A 19,402-nucleotide genomic window follows, 5' to 3' on the forward strand; every position below is an offset into this window, starting at 1 on the left:
CTCCCTCTCCCACTCCCCCTGCTTGTGTTCCCTCTCTCGCTGTGTCTCTCTCTGTCAAATAAATAAATAAAATCTTTAAAAAAAAAAAAAAAAGAACAAGTGGCTTCTGGTAATAGCAAGTGTGTAGAATTACAAATAGAATTTAAAATTTTCTAGTAGCCATATCTTTTTTTTTTAAGTAGGCTCCACTCCCAACGTGGGGCTTGAACTCATGACCCTGCAATTGAGAGTCTCATGTTTCTACTGACTGAGCCAGCCAGGCACCCCCTCTATGAGCCATAGCTTAAAAAGTAAAAAGAAGCAGTGAAATTAATTTTAATAGTTTATTTTGTTTAACTCAGTATATCCAAAATATTACCATTTTACCACATAATCAGTATTAAAAATAATGAGGATAATTTACTTCTTCTGAGGTACTTTGTTTGAATTCTGGTGTATATTTTACACTTGCAGCATCTCAATTCAGACTAGCCGCATTTTAAGTGCTCAGTAGCCTTGTGTGGTCTGTGGCTCCCTCATCAGACAGTGCAGATATGGATTTCAGGTAGGAAGTTTTTGAAAGAACACATCAAGGTTTTTGTTTGTTCCATGATGTGACCGTGAATCACAGTGAAATAGGGAAAGGAAAAAAAATGTGGGGAGAAAAAGGATACCAGGAGACTTTACGAAAAAGAAATCACTAACTAAACTTTATTAGTCAGGAATTGTGACTATGATTTGATGGACTTTTATTAACTGTTCCCATAAATCCCAAGTAAGATTTAGACTTTGAGACTTAAATGTGAAACCATTGTGTCATGGATACATGATGTAATTAAATTTTTTTTTTCATTTTGGGGAAATCAGTAGAAATTAACAGTTTAAAAAAAAAAAACAGCAAGGGCATTGTTTTCTGTGTCAAATGCTGCTGGTGGGTCAAACAAGAGGAACTTAGAATTGACCATTAGGTTGAGTATCACGGGGTCATCGGTGGCTTTTGACAAGAGCTGTTTCTTTGGAACAGTGAGGATGAAAGTCTCACTGGCCTGGCTTCAGGAGATAAAGGAGGGGAACTGGAAACAGTGAATACCGTCAGCTCTTCTCAGGAGCAGAGGGGCTGTGAGTCGAAAAATTGATTTGTTTTATTTGGTTTTGATTTGGGGTTTTCCGCTCTTGTTTTATAAAGATGTTTATATCCGATGGGAATGATCCAGTAAAGAGAAAAGATTTCAGTGGGGGGGAAGAGGTGTTTTACTTGAAAAAGAGAAAATTCGGAGAGGATATAATAGCTGCCTGCCCACTTTTGAAAGTGTGTCAAATGAAAAAGGAATCAGGCCCACTCCACTCTGTGTATGGCCCTGGGCTAGACCTAAAATCACAGTGGGTATGAGGGATAATAAAACAGATTGGGCTCAACACATGAAAGTACATTCCAGCAGTTGGTGTGGCCCATGCCAGCATGGCTTCCTTCAAGATGCAGTAAAATTTTTATTACTGGAGATGTTAAAGCATCTGTAGGTTAGACTAGTATTTCTCCACTCTTTTGTGCTTTTGGCACACTTATGGATACAACGGTTTTTGGCGGCACACTTGAAAAGGTGCAAAGCAGTGTTAAGCTGGTCAGTGCCAACGAGAACATAATCGTTACCCACTCCAGCAGTGACCTGAGAAGCATCCCCAGTTAGCATGCTGTTCTTTGGGTTGTCCTTTAGCACTTCTTTGCTGTTTGAGCAGAAATGCTTAGTGCTGCAAGCATGCTCTCTTTTATGTTCAAAAGACAAAAGTTCCACATATTCCATAAAAGTACATAGCCTCTTGTTTTTGCCCCTGGGGGATGTGCCCACCATTGCACCCACCAGAAGAAAATCCTACCCTGCTCTGCACTCTCCACAGGGTCACATGAACTGTTAAGCTCAAAATTCAATCTGACAAAGATCACTCTAAGACTATCGGTCAGGAATCAGTTGCCGACCACAGAATCCACTCTACCTAGTTAGTATAAGCAGAATGGTATTTAATAGTGACATGGGGAATTAAGTGCTTACAGCGTTGTTAGCAGGGTGGATAGCGGACTCTAGTCTGAGCCCCCAGGAACAACTCCAGAACCCAGAACCACTGTGCTCTGCCATGACCACGAAGGCTGCCATTTATAACAAGAAGCCGATGGGTCAAGAAGCTGCCAGTCCCTGAGCTAACTGCAGAGCCACACTACCAACTCTGCTTTGATCCCAAAGCTGCCACTGTGGCTCTGGAAAGCTGTAGAATCAAGAAATCACTGACTCCAGAACTACTACAGCTCCGTCATGATCTACAAAAGCAAGATGGCGCCCTGTATCCTGTTTCTGAATCCACCAGGCTTCGTTCTGAGTGAGAGGCTCTCATGAGTACATCAGATGTGTGGAATCTAATTCATCTCCAGAACTCTAACCTGCAAAGAAGGGTAGGGCATTGACATTCTGGCTTTCTAACTCTTGTGCACTGGAATGGGGCTGAAATGGGTATTGAGCAAGTCATTCCACAGTATCTGCCACAGCGTCTTTCTTCAATCACAGCAAAAATAAATTAGACATATTGATCAAAAGTTAGTAGCACGCTAGTGAGGGTTCCCGTACAGAGGTAAAAACGAGAAATCAGGCCTCAGCTAGGTGCTTAAAGTGGATCTGCCAACTATACGTATCAGTGATTCTATAGTTTGAGCACAAATGGAAGTTAGGACATAAGTACCAGTTTTGCATTTTATGATGGGAGAGAAAAGTGTCTTTAGAAGGCCTGCCAGCCAGTAAGTATTTTCCAGTGTCTGTGTCATGTATCAGCCTGGATTGATGTTTTGCAGATGGATTGTCTTTGCTCCTTGCACTTGTCACAGTCCTCACAAAGTAGCTGCCTGTCAGAGATCGGCAAAGAAATAGAGCAGGTCCCACAGCGGTCTGACTAAAGCCACCAGTGACCTCATTCAAGAGTGGCCAGAACAGTCTGACATAGTCTCCCTTTTCCAAATGAGTATTTCCCTCCCGGTTTTGCCTTCACATGGTCACTTACTCATTCAGCAACTATTGAGCACTTCTGTGTACTAGGCACTAGGGATACACCGTGAATAAGAAGCGGGGTTCCTGCTCTCACGGAACGAACATTCTAGTGGAGGGGGAGACAAGGTACCGGCAAACAAATGCGTAACATTTGGGGACAGAGGGAATCTGCCTTCTCATGCCCCGAGCACTGCTCCCTTGACTGCGGAGCCAGCTCAGATCCCAAAAGCTGCTCTTGGTTTGAAGAGGGGCAAGAATGACGATTTGCTCTTGGTTTTTTGTTGTTTTTTTTTTTAAAGATTTTATTTATTTATTTGACAGAGAGAGAGGGACAGTGAGAGAGGGAACACAAGCAGGGGGAGTGGGAGAGGGAGAAGCAGGCTCCCCGCCGAGCAGGGAGCCCGATGCGGGGCTCCATCCCAGGACCCTGGGATCATGACCTGAGCTGAAGGCAGACGCTTAACCGACTGAGCCACCCAGGCGTCCCTGCTCTTGGTTTAAGGTTGCTTTCAGCCAACAATCGGAGCAAAAGGAATAATGTGCAAGGTCAAGAATGCAGGGGAGTGGGTGTGGCTCCCAGAAGGCTTCCAGGTTCCTCAGGGGATTTCGGCAGAAGCTCTGCAATCAAAGCAGCTTGTACCAAGGAGCCTGTCGGCCACTTCGAAAGAGCCAGAACTGAGACCTCGTTGCCTTTCATGTCATTTTGCTGCGTGCAGGGGTCTGCCTACGGCATGTGAGACAGCACTTGTGCCTCAAGTTGGGTCCTTCCGTGGTCTGTTTCTTGCTGCATCGCTGGACCTGGCCAAGCCTGGCCATGGTCCCCAAGTGGAGTGCTGATCCCCAACTGGAGCGCCCGGCTGAGTTCTCCTCAGTGGCTGTTGTTGCTTCCTCGTGGCCTTCAGCAGGGAGCTGAGAAGCAGGCCAAATTTCTCTTTACTCACCTCCCTGAAGACCCAGACACTAACACTCAGGGCACACTGAGGGTCTGGGAGTTACAACAGAAGAGGAGAAAACTGCAAACTGCTTCTGAAGGCTGTCTTCAGTCCAGGAAAAACCCAGGCACATGCCAAAGCCCCCCTACACAGAGATTTGCTCATAGACACCCTCTTTTCCTCTCCTTTAGCCCCCCCTTCCCAGAAAGCACATGGACACTGTGAATCAACCTTTTCCCAGCCACATTCTAGGGCATTTTATCTCAGAGCTATGTGAAGTCTGTCTATTGAATTATTTGATCTTTTGTTTTGAGAGAGTTCTTGTTCTTTCTTTTCTTTTTTTTTTTTTTGAGAAAACAAAGCTGTTACATTTTTCATCCGGTACCTGTCAAAAATCTTCTGATCTGTACTCTTCATCTGCCTTTTGTGAACCTTTTTTCATAGGTCCTGTGCTAGTTTATTCCTGCATGTTCATCCTGGAATTGAAGCAGTTCTGTCTGGGTCTGTGTTTACCCATTAACAATATGGGCAGATACACCTTGACTCCCATCCCTGGTCATCTGAGCAATGGTGAAGCTTCTCTTTCAGAGCTGGAGCTGGAGGGCTGGCTGGACGTTCCTCAGGAAGCAGGAAGGGTTCGGAGGCAGTGGGAATGTGCCATCTGTTCTTCCTCTCTCCTCAGGCTTTCCCTCCCATCTGCCAGGCTCCTGTGCTTATGTGGTTTGTGAGCCCGTGGCAGGACTCGCTTTGAATTTCCAACCCCCCCTCCCGCCCCCTACTTCAGGGCAAACAGGCCCCTCCCAAGACGGCCTGGGTCAATGTGATTTCCCATGCGCCTTCTTCTGGTAGACTCAAATGTCCTTTTGGCTAGTATCTTTCAAGAGGGTCAAATGGCTCCTAAGATACACTTTTTCCTCTCACCTTCACCCTTTCCTCAGATTAGGCCAGCCCTTCTTATCAGCACATTGGGGCAGTGGAAAGAGAGAGAGAGAGAGAAGAAGAAGAAACAGCTTCTTCCCAGTCTTTCCCATGCTTCCAGCCCTCATTCCTCCAAATCAGGCATTTCAGGTGTGTAGAGCCTTCTTGCTCATGTCCCTCACCTGACGTCAGATGGGTAGGACTTGGTGTTCTCTTTCAGTTCGTCCACACGTATTGTATACAGCAGGTCTTCAGAGCATAGAGTTTAGTCATTCTCTTCTTTCAATAAGGTTCTTCTATATATTGAGCCATTTTTGCTTATTTCCATGGGTTCCAAGGAGTTACGCCAGTGAACACTTGCTCTGCCATCCTTCCAAGAAGTTTCTCAACTGCTAGATATATTCAGTAGTGAGACCACAAAACTAAGATGTCAGATGAAGAGGAACATACATTTTTGTAAATTGGGAAGGTAAGACTAAAAAAGCTAACAAGTGAATAAAAAGATTAAAACTCACAGTGATGGAACAGAATCTGAACAGTTAGAAAATGAAACTCAAGAATTAGCCGAAAGTATAAAGAAGAATGAAACTCTATGAGTAAAGTTATATGGCAAAAGCATAAAAGTAAATGGTAGCAAAGTCTAAAAGAAGTAGTATTTAAGTACTTTTAAACAAACTTTTAAAGATTCAAGGGCTAGAGAATCACATGCTAAGACAATGAAATAACCTAAGTATTTAAAGATTAAAATAAGTGAAAAGGTGGAATGTAAGCAATATATAAGGTGGTCTCATTCTAAAAATGTGCCTCTAGGGGTGCCCACCTGGCTCAGTCAGAAGAGCACGCGACTCTTGATCTCAGCGTCGTGAGTTGGAGCCCCACGGGGGGTGTAGAGATTACTTAAATAAAACTTAAAAAAAAGATGTCCCTGTAGTGACTGATGTACAGAGATGTCTAAGACTATGTTTAGGTAGAAAAGCAGGTCACAGAACATCGCGCCGTCTACAGACCTATATGTCACACACAGCTTTGCAGATAGGAGGAGAACAGAGCTCTAGGGATCGCACCGCTCTATTAGCTGGAAGTGGGAAGAGAGTGGAGGTGGGATGTTGTGGGCACTGTCAGATCCCTTCAGGTCCCCTCACCATTTCTGGCTGTTTCTCCCCTCCCCCCTTCAGTGCACTTTGGCTCCAACAGCCACGCCAGCCCTCACTCCCATGCAGCTGCTCTGGGTATATGTGTACCTGGGGGCTTGCCCCCAAGCCCCACGGTGGCCCTCAGTGCCTTGTCTCAGGCAGGGCAGCCGAGGCAGTCTGCCTGGAGGGATGCTGTCCAAGATGGAAAGCGAGCTCCATAGGTGATTTTACATTTTCTAGTAGCCACATTAAAATTAATTCTAATATTCTTAGAATTTTATCTTCAACATGTAATCAATATAGAAATTATGAATGAGGTGTTCTAAATCCTTTTTCATGTGTATTAAGTCTTGGAAATCAGCATGTATTTTACGCTTCCACAGTTCACTTTGCACATATCAGTCGCTCGGTTGTCATAGGTGGCCACTTAGGACAGCCCAGCTCACCCAAACCAAAGCTGTCCCCTCAGAGGACTCTGCCTGCAAATGAAACCTCATGTCCCTGCCCTGCTTCCTCCACTCCCTTACGGGTTTCTTTTAGGAGCACTTTCTTAATAAATTTTTTGCATGTATTATTATTATTATTATTATTATTTGTAATTTAAAAAAATCTAGAAGTTTCAAAAGGAAACAAAAAATGTTATCTCTCATCCAGAAGCCCTGCTTTGTGGTTTGTTTGTCGATTGCTAAGGCAGCCGTAAACTCTAGGGAGCCTGGGTTTCAGAAGACTTGGTGTGGGGGGGTCCCACTGAGTAAAGAACAACTGATAACATCTCAGGAACTTGGCCTCTTGCCGTTTGTCAGATGTGGAAGGCTTGAGCCTTTGATGTCGGTCTAGTTGCTGCTGAGATCAGTGGCCTCACGCTATCCTGGGGTGAGATTATCTGGAAGTCTGGCTCAGGCATGTGGCACGTGGCCTCCAGGGGGAAGCTGGGTCACCGCTGGAAGAGGAATGGCAGATGGGCCTGGCAACAGTGACCTTTTTTTCATTTTGAACTTGGCCGCAGCCTAGCTGGTACCACGGCAGCAGCTTGGGAGTGGGCAGAGCCTGTGTGGCTCCCCACAGCCAGGCTGCCTCCCTTCCCTTGGCATCCAGCTCCATAGCAGGATGGTGGTTCCCTCTGCAGATGCCTCCGCCTCGTGGATAATACGGCTTGAGCCAGTAGGCCTTCTGTGCTTTGCCCTGTCATAGTCTTTATGAAGAAGGCATTCTCAAGAGTCCCTTTTGACCAAAGTGCCATCGAAGATGGCTTTTGGTTTCTGTTTTTGCATGTCCAAGGAATTGGATTTAGTTGGCTTATTTGTCTGGCACTGGAGGTAGGGGGTGAGGAAAGAAGGCTGGCTGCTAATTGGCTCAGAAAATAATTCCAGTCCGGGGCCGAGATGCCTGTGTTTCCCTAGCGAAGCAGCCCCTTCTTCCCAGAACTACCTTTCCCACCTTCCCCACTGTGTCCTCAGAGAAAGGAGCAGGCAGGTTGCAGGAACACATCTCTCAATTTATTCTCATATGCAACTCATTTATTCAACAGGCTTTTGCTCCTTGCATACTATTTATGCCATTAGTCTTGAAGGGTCTCTTTGGTCCTCTCTGTCTACAGTGTTGTTGCCAGCATAGGCCCTTTTGATGGCTTTTCTTGCATATTTTAATTGGAAGTAAGGAGAGAAAACCAAGCACGCTTGGACTCACACAGTGATGGAGGTCCCACCTCTAGTTAATCTCCAAAAGCACTCTAGACAGAACTTCCTCTTAATGAATGTTGCCTTTCTGAATGAATCTGCGATGGCTTGAGTGCTCACTGGTCCTCCTTTTACCTTAGACCCCACTCACTTGACATAGTGGGTGACTTCGCTCAGTACTGAGGGATGTGACAGGATTGCACGGGGCCTTCCCCACAGCACGCCCAGGCATCGCTCTGCACAGAGAAGCGTGGTGCAGTCTCGCTGGGGCACCCGGGTCTTGGAAGTGCCTTGGCTTTGCCCTTGCTGACTTCCTCATGGGGCTGGCCTCAAGGTAAGAGTGCCAGAATAGGCCAGTGGTTGGCCTGCCATTCCTATTCTCTGATCTCAGTGCCTTTCCTAACTCCTTCTGCTTCAGCTCGGCACCTCAGCCTCCAGGCCCACTGATGGATCCGCTGACCAAAGGGTCCTGTAGGAGTCAGATGGCACAAACTCTTCTATGGAAAGCCAAGTCATCTCTGTCATTTGGAATCCAGCCTCTTCAGACATGGCCAACAGAAGACCCTGAAGTAGAGTCGCAGGTCAACCTGTAAGTAAGTAAAAGAAACATCATCTGTTTGGGCCCATGCTCACTCTAACTTGAAATCCCTTAATGCCCAGGAAGAAAATACTTTTTACCTTTTCGGGGAGAGTAGGGAGGGGAGAGGGGATTGGATGTTTGGTTCGGAGATTTCCTTTCTGTTCTTAATGATGCCTTCCTTGTGTATTTCTTCCTTTACTTGGCAATAGTCACTGAGCACCCACTCTGGCCAGGCCCTGTGTCAGGCATGGTGAGCACAATAGATTCAGTTCCTGTCTTCAGGGGATTTGCAGCTCATGAGACAGATAGCCCTTCATCAAATAACCATGCAAAGAAATACTAACAAATTTTGACAAGTGCCGTGAAATGTGTTGCCTTGATTCAATGAACATTTACAGAATGTCTTCTCTGTGCCAGCAGCATCTTGGGGATAGAAGAGAATAAGGCAGTGTCCTTACCCTTGAATAGCAAATCATATCTATAAGGGGAAAAAAATCCAGTATTATTCAGAAGAAGTGATGATAATAATAAGTATAGTATAACTAATAGGGACTCAAGTCCCGTGGGGTGGTAACTGTGTTTTCCTGTTTACTCCTGAATCCTCAGGGCTTTGTTATGATGTACAAAAATATCTGTTGGATGAATGAATAAGTGAATGAAGAGAATACGAAACAGGGTGCTTAATTCTCCAGGGGAATCCAGGGCAAGTAGGTGCAACAATATGATTGACTTACGAACAAATGAGATGCCTCATCAATTCAGTGTGACAAATATTGATCAATACTTGCTGTACCCAGTGCTTTTGTAGAGCTAATTTGTAGCTGGGGGCAGGGATCAGGATCACCTGAGGAGCATAAACAATTTATGCCCAAGGCCCACCCCAGAGATTCTGATTCATTGGCTCCACAAAGGCGAAAGAGGACTTTTCGGTATGTTTGCCTTCACAGAACTTATAGCCAATCCAGGGAGACAGACAAGTAACCAGATAACTCCAGTCCTGCTTGAAAAGAACCAAGTATAAAGTGCGTTAGGAGTAAGTACTCTGCTGGAGCACAGGGAAGAAAAGGTATCAGCTGAGATCAGCCTGGTAGGATGAGCCTGGGCCAGGACAGGAACAGGGGAAGAAGACCACTTTAAACGGAGGGAACTACAGAGCTAAGGCTCAGATCCATGAAAAGTATGTTTCAGCAACGTCGACAGGTGTTAAACCAGTGGTTCTCAGTGCTGACTGCACATGAGAATCCACCCCGGGAGCTTTAAGAACCAGGAAGCCTGCGTCATTCCTCCAAGATTCCAAGGTCTAGGGTGAGACACAAATACCAGTACTTTAGAAAGCTCCCCAGGTGATTCTCATAGCCACAAAGGCTGAGAAACGCTGTTTTCACAAAAGTGACCACACGTAATAAAATAAATGCAAAATAGAAGCAGCTTCTGTGCCTCGCCAAGGGGTCTGAACTTTCTAACTTAGGCAATGGGGAGCCTTTGATAGCATTTACAATCTGAAGAGATAATGCAGTTTAAAAAGTACAAGGTTGGGGCGCCTGGGTGGCTCAGTCGTTAAGCGTCTGCCTTCGGCTCAGGTCATGATTCCAGGATCCTGGGATCGAGTCCCACATTGGGCTCCCTGCTTGGCAGGAAGCCTGCTTCTCCCTCTCCCACTCTCTCTGCTTGTGTTCCCTCTCTCGCTGTGTGTCTCTCTCTGTCAAATAAATAACTAAAATCTTAAAAAAAAAAAAAAAGTACAAGGTTCACATCGTTTAGAAAAATTCATGATTGCCAGTTCCGTCGTGGATTCTTCAAGGAAACATGGGCGAGTCTGGAGTCACCACGGGCTTTTCGGAGTGACCACCATACCTTCCATAAATGGCCCTTTAATGAAAATATGAGATTTAATCTGAAACCTAAAATTTCAGTAAATACTGAATTATCTGAGCAGAATTATCCTGTTGCTGGCAAGGAAGGGCAATGAGACGGGGCTCCATCCACAGAGGGTGCCGCGGAGAGGACCCCGGAGAGCACCAGCAGGTGCGCGTCCATACCGGGCACGCCCTGGGTGCCACCTCTTTTCTAGACTACAAGCCCCACAGTGCTCTGCGCACACGACGCAGTCAAAGGGGCGGGCAGGGCTGCGGGAGAGCCTATGAGATGCAGCGGAAGCAACCTAATTAGCATCTGGAGGGCCCTATTGGTGAGTTATCTGGTTAAGGATGGGCCAGGCCCTGGTGATTGGCGGCCGACCAGCTGGCTAGGCTGCAGGGAGAAGGGGTTAGTGAACCGAGTCCGGATCAAGGACTGGACTCCAGACTCAAGGGCCGGACTTGAAACTGATTGTACCAGGAGTCCGATGTTGGGTTCTCTGGAAAACGGGCTAGAAAGATGTGTCTTTAAGAACCGCTGCCGTTCTGTGAGCCACTCATTCATTCATTAACTCATTCATTCAACAGTGTTCATTGATTACCTATGTACCAGGCACGTGTGCAAACATCCTAAATGCATTTTCTCATTTGGTCTTCATGAAAACCTGATGAGGTAGCTACTGTTAGCTCCGTTTTACAGATAAGGGAGCTGAAGTCCAGAAAGGTTAAGAGACAATTCCAAGACACACAGCCTTTAAGTGACAGGGCAGGGATTTTGAACCTAGATTTGTCTAGCTCCAGTGCCCGTCTCCTAACCTCAGGGTGCTCAGCCATGCAATCAGGAGCAAAGTGTTTATGGAATGTAGGCATTCACAGGGCATCCTGATATATATGAATATATATGCATACATATTCAAGTGAAGAATATAACAGTGTCTTACTGGACACCAATCTGGACAGATTCTGATATCAAACAATTCACTGAGCATCTGTGTGCTGTGCTGGACCCTGTGCTATGCACTGGGGATGCAAAGAAAGCCTCTCCTTCCAGATGAAGGGGGGTGAGGAAAGTGCTATTCCCTAGGGCAGTCCAGGGAGATTTCCCAGTGGAGGGAATACCTGAAGAATGGAGCTTTACCAGGAAGAAGTGGGAGAGGCCTTCCCAGACAGAGGTGACCATATGTGCAAAGGCCAGCAGCATCAAGGCACTCTGAGTGTTTAGAGAACCGTGAACAGTCTCATTTGGCCAGTGCTTCTTGAGGAGTGGTGGGTGGTGAGCCTGGGAAAGTAAACAGAAGCCTACTTAACCACTGAGGAGTGGGAGGGCTTAACCACCCACTAAGAAGTTTGGTTTTGAGTCTGTAGGCTGGGGCATAGCATGATCAGATTTGCTAATTGGGAAAATAACTGGTGTCAGTGGGCAGCTAAGTTGCAGCAGGATAAGGCTGGTGGCAGGGGACCCTATTAAAGTGGCCAGGGAAGAGATATAAGCGTTCTAATGAGTGTCAGGAACCATGGGATTGATTCAAGAAATATTAGAGAGGAAGATTAGAGTGGTACATGTGTGGGTGGTGGGGTGAGTAAGTGACCCTCTGAATTTTGATTCGGGCAACTGAGTGGTTGGTCTTGCCATTAATGAGAGGGCCCTGAGATGAGACAATGCAAAATCCAAGATAGAATAAGACAAAGATCATTAGATAAATGCCATCAGTACTAAAAAGGGGTACAGTTACATCTCTGGGGGCAGAAGATGCTTAGGAAAGTCTTTTCAGAGACAGTAACATGAAGTGGACCTTGAAAAAGGAGCACCTCCCTCCCTTTTCTTTTTTTGGACTACCTTTTAATAGGCAGAGATGGGGAGGAGAATATTCTAGATGGCCAGATCTTGGTTTGCCTCTTGTGTGGTGCAGTATTAGGAAGTCTGGAAAGTCAGATTGAGGGGCATATTGTAAAAGATGTTGTACTTAATCCCTGGGCCATGGGGACCCTCTGAATGGTGTTTGAAACACGCAAGTGATGGTTTGAGCCCTGCTTTGGCAAAATTAATTTCACAGCTGTGTACAGCAATGAGACCAGGAGCCAAATAAGAGATGGACTAGGCTGCGTCTTCTTGGTTGTAAGTTAAATAAATACAACTCAAATTCAGGCCAAAAAGGGAGAATGTCTGGGTTCACATAACCAAACTAAGGAAAGGGATGGATCTGGCTTCAGGGATGGCTAGATCCAAGGACGCAAATGCTGCCTGGTCAGTGAATTTCTTTCTCACTCCCGTGTCCTCCAAATTCTTAGCCCTGCTTCTCTGTTGGCCTCCTTGGCTCCTACTGTCTATGAGTTGTCACCATGCAGCAGGTGACATCTCAGGTAGCATGAAACTTGAGAGGAAAAATCTTTCCCATTCGTTAGAAGAAGCATGGGGAAGGTCTGGGCCACGTGTCCACGCCTGGTTTTGTGGGCGAGTATGTTACCAGGGGAAGAAGAGATAGTTCTTGTCTGCCCTGGTGAGCAGAGCAGCCTTGGAGAAGAAAAGGTGTCAGGAGGTAGGAGAAGAGGATTCAAATGGGTCATGGAAGCCATTGGAGGGATTTCAAGATGTGGAGTGGTCTGTGAGTGATCACAAAAATAACTTAGGGAGTTTTTTCAAAATATGGCTCATGGAACCTATTTAATTGGAATCCCTAGTGGTGGGACTCAGGCGGCTGGCTTATGGTGTCTAATGCAACCGAAAATTTGCAGATGGAACTGCAGTCTGACAACTGAATGTGATAATCAGACAGCTGTGGAGCACCTTTGAGAATACTGCGATTTCACTTGGGAAGGGAAGGCAGGAGGCCGAGTGCGAGACTCTGCAATCCTCACTTCTCCCAATTCATAACCTTGTTTCAGGACCATTAACAACCCGAAATGAGGTAAAATTTCTTCCGAGACGTGTTGAGTACGTTAGGGAAAAACTAAGGAAAGCTATTAGAAAGATGGTTTTTGGGAACATTCTGCCTTAAATGGATGTCAGCCAGAAGGGGAAGGAAGAAAGTTTGAAAAGTTTTTAATCCCCTCTGAATTCTCTGCTAATTCTCTTTTACTATGATTCATGAAAATATCCTACCAAAAAGTTGGATTTCTTACAACGGGTAATTCAAACTTCATTTCCCTCGCTAGGTGAATTGGCAGTGGTTTACTTTTTGATCTTTTGAGGAAAGTTGGCATGTATTTGAAAGAGTTTGTCTTCAAGGCATTATACAAATATAAGGCAGTTTTGTTACTTAGACGTTTTTAAAACAGCTTCCAAAACCCTTGAAAGACCTAGTTTGTTCCTGAGTGAAGGGCCACTTAAGCTTAAAAGACAGTGCTAGAAAGTAAGCTTTTTGGTTTACGGTTGGGGGAAATTCTGTTCCCCTGTCTTCTTGTTTCCATGGAAAAACTCCTGCTCCGCTTGCATGGAGGAAAGAGGTTGAACCGATAACTTGTCCCTCTCTCCTTGCCCCTCTCACTCTTGGGATTTGGTTGTCCACAGAGCTTGTGTGTTATCTCCTCTCTTGTTTCCATTTGGAAAAACACACCTGAGTCCTCTAGAGGCAGGCATGGAGGCCCGTCTGCCTTGGTCTCCCCTGTTGGAGCTCAGCGGTCCTGAGACAGCAGATCCCCTGGCAACCGTCCAGGCAAGCATCCTACAAATGGCCTGTTCCACTTTCGAAACTAGAGGGATGGGGGAATAATAAGAAGGCCATTTGGTTGTCAGGCTCAACCACATTTGCCAGTGAGACTCTGACAGTAAGGAAGTTGATATTTTGATTTCCATTTGCCTGACTCCTGTCCCTAATTCTTAACCGATTCCAAACACAGAGAAGAGAGTGTTCTGATGTACTGATAAGCTCCCACAGCTCCCACGGTTGTGAGACAGGCAAGGATTTGTGGGGGTCTGGTTTGGCTTGCTTTGTTTGTGTTTCCTGTCTTGTTCTTCCCTATCTTAGCAGAGCACCTGGCATGTAGAAAGCGGTCCCTAAATATTTGTTGGGTGTTAAGTGAAGGGTGATAGAGCGGAGGTGCCAGCTAGGAGGCTTCTTTCTGCAATGATGAGGGTCTGAGCTAACGCAGAGAACATGGAAATGGAGAAGAGAGGAGTAGTGAGGGAATGAAGGACATTGTGGAATTCTGCACACGCCCACAGGTGCAAAATGGTAGACAAGCCTAGGCATTGCAGCAGTATTAACAATAGCAAAAGATTAAAAACCATTACCTAGGGAGCTGGTTCAATATGATGCATCCACTCAGTGGAATACTTTGTGGCCATAAGAAAGAATACAGGAGCTTTTTGGGTACCGATTTGGAAAGATCTCCAAGATACACCGAATGAAAAAAAGAACAAAAACAAGGAGTAGAATTGTGTATAGCATGCTACCATTTGTGTGGGAAAAAAGGAAAAGGGAACTTGCATTTTTCTTTGTCAGTGGCTAAACGTCTCTGGGAGGAATACAAGAGGAAATGGGGAACTGAGGGGGCAAGAGAAAAGGAGGCTTTCCCTGTACAACCTTCTAGGTTCTGTGGGTTTTGAACCAAGTAAGGGTGTTCTCTCTTCAAAGAATAAAATACAAATACACAGATACAAACATACAGCTTTCAAAAGCAATGCTGTGCAGGCAGCAGGAATAGCACCGGGCAACCCACCCGATGCTGGCTGTGAGCGGAGACATGGGTGATTGCCCTGAACCTTGTACCTGGAGTGGCTGATCGGGGAAAAGGTGGCAGTTTGCTGAGCCACACACAGGAGTCGGTGTGAGTGTGGTCCAGGGCTGCACGGGTGTCCGTGGAACTAGGGCCCACCCTTAGAAGTCCGAGTTTGCAATTGGAGAGAAAGTTCCAAATTGGACCTTTGGTCTGGGGAGTTGTTAGCTTAGAGGTGATATTTGAAGGCACAGGAGCAGTGAGGTCCCCAGGGAGGGAGGTGGCCTGAATCGAAAGGAGAGGATCTTCACCGATTAAGCTAGGCATGAAGTTAAAAATTGCATTTCTGCTTCGTGTGATCTGAGAACCAGGAGGAGTATGGCCTCACTCTGCCAGGACCTCCTGGCCCTTTCCCGGGAACTGAAGCTGCCTGTGCCCTACTCACCATGGGAGCTCAACAGCCCCTGGAGAATAACAGCTAAAAGCAATCAGGTTTCCTAAGGAGGTTATGCCATTGCTAAGAATTGTATTCCTCTGACTATTCGAGTTTTCTATTCTTTCAGATTTTGTAGTCCTCAAGGGCCAGCAACCCATTTTTGGTGCTCACCTCATCCCAAAGTACCAGAACACTATAAGGACACACTATAAATAGCGACTAGATAGTATTATTCTTTTAAATCGTTGCTCTGACAGAGCAGAAGGAAATGGTTTAGGCTGCCCTGCCCTAAATTCACCTAGCTAACACTCATTTTTATAAGTCCCATTTTGGCCTCGGAAGCAGACTTGTTTTCTTGTCATCTTCTATAGTGATAAATGTTCTTATTAAAATACTTTGCCTCCTACATTTCTGTAAGTTTGGTTTATCTATTTCTTTGCTTTCTTTAAAGCTCTTTCTCACTCTTGGCTTCATAGTCTCATTTTCTTAGACTATCTCAGAATCAGAGTAGCTTAGTGAAGTCAACATTTTAGAGAGCCCTTCAGAAATATAGTTTGGCCTTAAAAGCACAAAGTAAGCTGCTTTTCTTCCGCTACATGGTCTGAATGTGCCTGCAGGAAAACTGTGCACAGATAAGCGTGGAGTGGATCTAAATTGGTCCAGAAAATTAGAAGGAGAATACAGAGATCATTTAAAATGTAGCCTGGGCCTCCCCCCTCCCCTCTCCTAGGTCCCCTCAAGGTAAAATTCAGTCAGTTCCAGAGCATTTATTTCTATGCTTGAGACTAAGAATTTTTCACATATGGGTATGGGCTATGGAGGAGATCAAAATATGCCACCCCAAAATATGCTACTTGGCATAAAGATTAGTTTGAGCTGAAGGCAATGGGGAAAAAACACACAGGAAGAACTCGCTGCCTTAAAAGCAGGGCATAAATTTTCTTTTGTAAAGGTGCCCCCTCACTTCTCCCAAACCTAGAGGAAGAGAACAACCCTTACTGCCAGAGACAGAGAAGGAAGGAATACAATTCTTAGCAATGGCATAACCTCCTTAGGAAACCTGAATGCTTTTAGCTATTATTCTCCAGGGGCTGTTGAGCTCCATGGTGAGTAGGGCAAGGCAGCTTCAGTTTCCGGGAAAGGACCAGGAGGTCCTGGCAGAGTGAGACCATACTTCTCCTGGTTCTCAGATCACATGAAGCATCAAGATGCGTCTGCAAAAATCAGCCTTACTAAATAACTTTTATCTGCCATTAGTTTTGCCCATGTATTTGTCTTACCACGATTTACCACTCCTAGAAAAGCCTCAAATCCTTCTTTTGATTAGTCCCTTCTCCACAGTTTATTGCCCTTTGTTAAAAGGGTATATAAACCCCTGAGTCTAGCTGCTTTTGGGGGGTTTGCTCCTCTGCGGAGCCCTTGTGCATGTAAAATTAAAAATTAAACTTGTATGCCTTGACTTCTGTTGATCTAGCTTTTTGTTTGGTTAATTCGCGGGCCTCAGTTTCAGAACCTAAGAGAGTAGAGGAAAAATTTTTCCTCCCCAACAGCTATGTTCCTAAAGTGTGAAAATTTCAGATTTCAACAAATTCTAGCTTGTCACAAAGAGACTTTTTTTTCTTTGGGTTGTTCTTCAAGCATACACACACATCTTTCTAATGAGAGGCATGGAGCACAACTTCTGTTTATTCAAATAGTTACTGTGCTCAAATTAGAAATCATGCCAAGTGCTTCTTCATATGTATTTTCTCATTAAACCCAACAGCCCTATGAGGAAGGTACCATAGTTATCAGTATTTGTTGAATTAATTCATTATTCAAGCCCCATTTTACAGTTGTAGAGCTGAGGACTCATGAAGGAGTGATCAAGCAGTGAATTAATGGTGGGCTAGACAGGGCTAAGTAAATATAGGCAACACTTATGCACATACAATTTCTCTGTACATATAGATATTTATTTAAGTTTAAGGCCAGGGTTCTATGTTTTCTCCGTATGACATTTTTAAAGAATTTTTTTGTGCTATAATTTACATGCAATAAACTGCAAGGATCTGATCCACTTTTTTTTTCACCTGATCCACTTTTTAATGTTACAGCACCAGTCACTTGCACTTAATTGTATCACCTGCTTATTGAAGTACACCAACTACCAGGCATAGGAAATGTGAACTTCATGAACTGATGGCTAGTGAATGAGGTCACAATTCTTCCATTGTGATGGCTTCCATAGCATTTGCTTTGTTTGCTCATATTACTGACGTCATATTAATCTCTGAAATGAATTTTTCTGATATTAACCTGAGGCAACATTTACAGTATTCTTATGTCTGACTCAAAACAAATTTCATGAATATGCGATCTAATGGAGCTCACTTCCAGCAGCAGCTGATAGTGAAATTGAGAGCACATGGGGGTACTCTCAGGCCTGATCCTAGAGAAAGTTATGAAGCAGTCTCTGTGTTCACCCTACCCAGTCTAGCTCACCCTACCCTCCTGTGTTACTCCTGGCACCTTGTAAAGAAGAAAAGCCCTGGGGATGTGACGGTTCTCCTCGGATCTTTGAAGGGCTTTCCTATAGAAGTGACCTTAACTTGTTTTATATGGCCCCAAAGAGTAAGCTGGCTTGTTTTCATTCATTCATTCATTCATTCATTCATTCATACACAACCCCACTAAGAGCTAGCTGACTCTGTGACAGGTATTATGTTAGGTTCTAAGGATTTTGCATTAAGCAAAACCAAGGGAGATCCTGCCAGTGTGAAGTTTATACTCTAGCGGGAGAGGCAGGTGTTAATCCAGCCCCTTCTTTGGAATTTCTAATCTGGGGGCAGAGGGCGGGTCAGGAAGAAGGAGTTTGGAGAGTGCATTCCAGGTCCTAAGATGAGTAGCCCAGAAGCTGCTCATGAGCTGAAGGAAAAGGAAGAAAGGCAGAGTGGCTGAAATGCTCAGAGGGAGCAGGCCTGACCCCACAGTGGTGGGGGTGGGGGGTGGTATGTGATGGTAAAGAAATTGAAGAAGAATGAAAGGGTGAAGATGTAGAACCAGCTGGTGGAAATCCAGGTGTGGTGGACTTTAATTCACTCTGGGAGAAAATGGTTTAATAGCCAGAATGGAGGGCCTTGGGGCATACTGTGTTTGTGATCACTAATGGTGTGTAAGTCAGACTGGGTAGCTCTTTTTCAAGTATCTGATAGAGAATACACAATCACAGATAATAGGTTGGACCCCAGATGGTCCCTAAGTCTGTGGAGCTGGAAGTCTCTGGAAGTCTCTTCTACCCTAAGATTGTATGATGAGACAGGAAGACTGACGAGGACGTTGTTGGCATTCAGAATCTTCTGGGTCTGGGATTCAGACCACAGGGACCTGTCAGACGGAGGGACTGGGCTGCCTGAGGATGGGTGTTGATCACCCACGGTGGCTGAGGACTGACCATAGAGCTCGGGAGGGAGAAGTCAACAGTGATTCATTCCATAGCTTGCAGACTATGAAAATAATTGAGTGCTGGCAGAAGTGAGAAACCACATTGTTGGATCAGTTTCGGAAAAACCACACTGACCTCCTGGCACTTCTGGGAGAAGTAGAAAAGGTAACTGAGCATATGTCAAGCCCAGAGGTGTAAATTTGGGACTTGTCAGTAATACTGATGCCCATAAAAGTGCACAAGTCCTTCAAAAGATGGACTTCAGGGAGCACCTCACATTTGGGAACAAAAAGAGAAAGAATGAGCCAGTGAAAGAGGCAGAGGTGACTGGTTCTATGGGGTTCTGTAGAGGATGCCTTCCCTGGGCATCCAGTGGGTAGGAAGTGGGTCTGCCAGCATTTCTCAGGTCACCTTTGGAATTTATTTTGGTTAAAAATACAGGTGCTTAGATCCCACTCCTGAAGATTCTGATCGAGGAGGTTTGGGGTAGGGACTGGGCATCTATATATTTAGATGAAATTTTTTTAAGCAAACTCAAACTTTTGCAGAGGACAACAGGAAGCTGCTCAGACAGGAGACTGTCTTTATGGTGTTGTGTTGGTGAAGGATTTCTTAAGTCAGAAAAACAAAGACCAGAAAGGAAAAGATTGAAAATGTTTACATTAGAGTTTTAAAATTTCTTCATGATAAAAGATACCAGGAGCAGATTTTTAAAAGAAAAACCACTGTTTTGAAGATGATATCTGTGATTTGTTAACCAAAAAGGGTTGGTATTCAGAACATACC

General features: G+C 45.1%; 1 protein-coding gene across 4 annotated transcripts in view; it reads left to right on the top strand.

Annotated features, from left to right (window-relative positions):
* Positions 1-19,402, top strand: part of GARNL3 (GTPase activating Rap/RanGAP domain like 3) — a 144,642-nt gene that overhangs the window by 8,789 nt on the left and 116,451 nt on the right. For all 4 annotated transcript variants that reach the window (XM_081803634.1, XM_081803638.1, XM_081803633.1 and 1 more), the window contains exon 2: positions 8,083-8,253. In XM_081803634.1, coding sequence (XP_081659760.1) covers positions 8,111-8,253 — 143 coding nt within the window. In that variant the 5' untranslated portion in view covers positions 8,083-8,110. The remainder of the gene's footprint in view (positions 1-8,082; positions 8,254-19,402) is intronic.

Source organism: Leptonychotes weddellii, chromosome 14 (genome assembly GCF_054177405.1).
Source record: "Leptonychotes weddellii isolate Sample4059 chromosome 14, ASM5417740v2, whole genome shotgun sequence".
Lineage (NCBI taxonomy): Eukaryota > Metazoa > Chordata > Mammalia > Carnivora > Phocidae > Leptonychotes > Leptonychotes weddellii.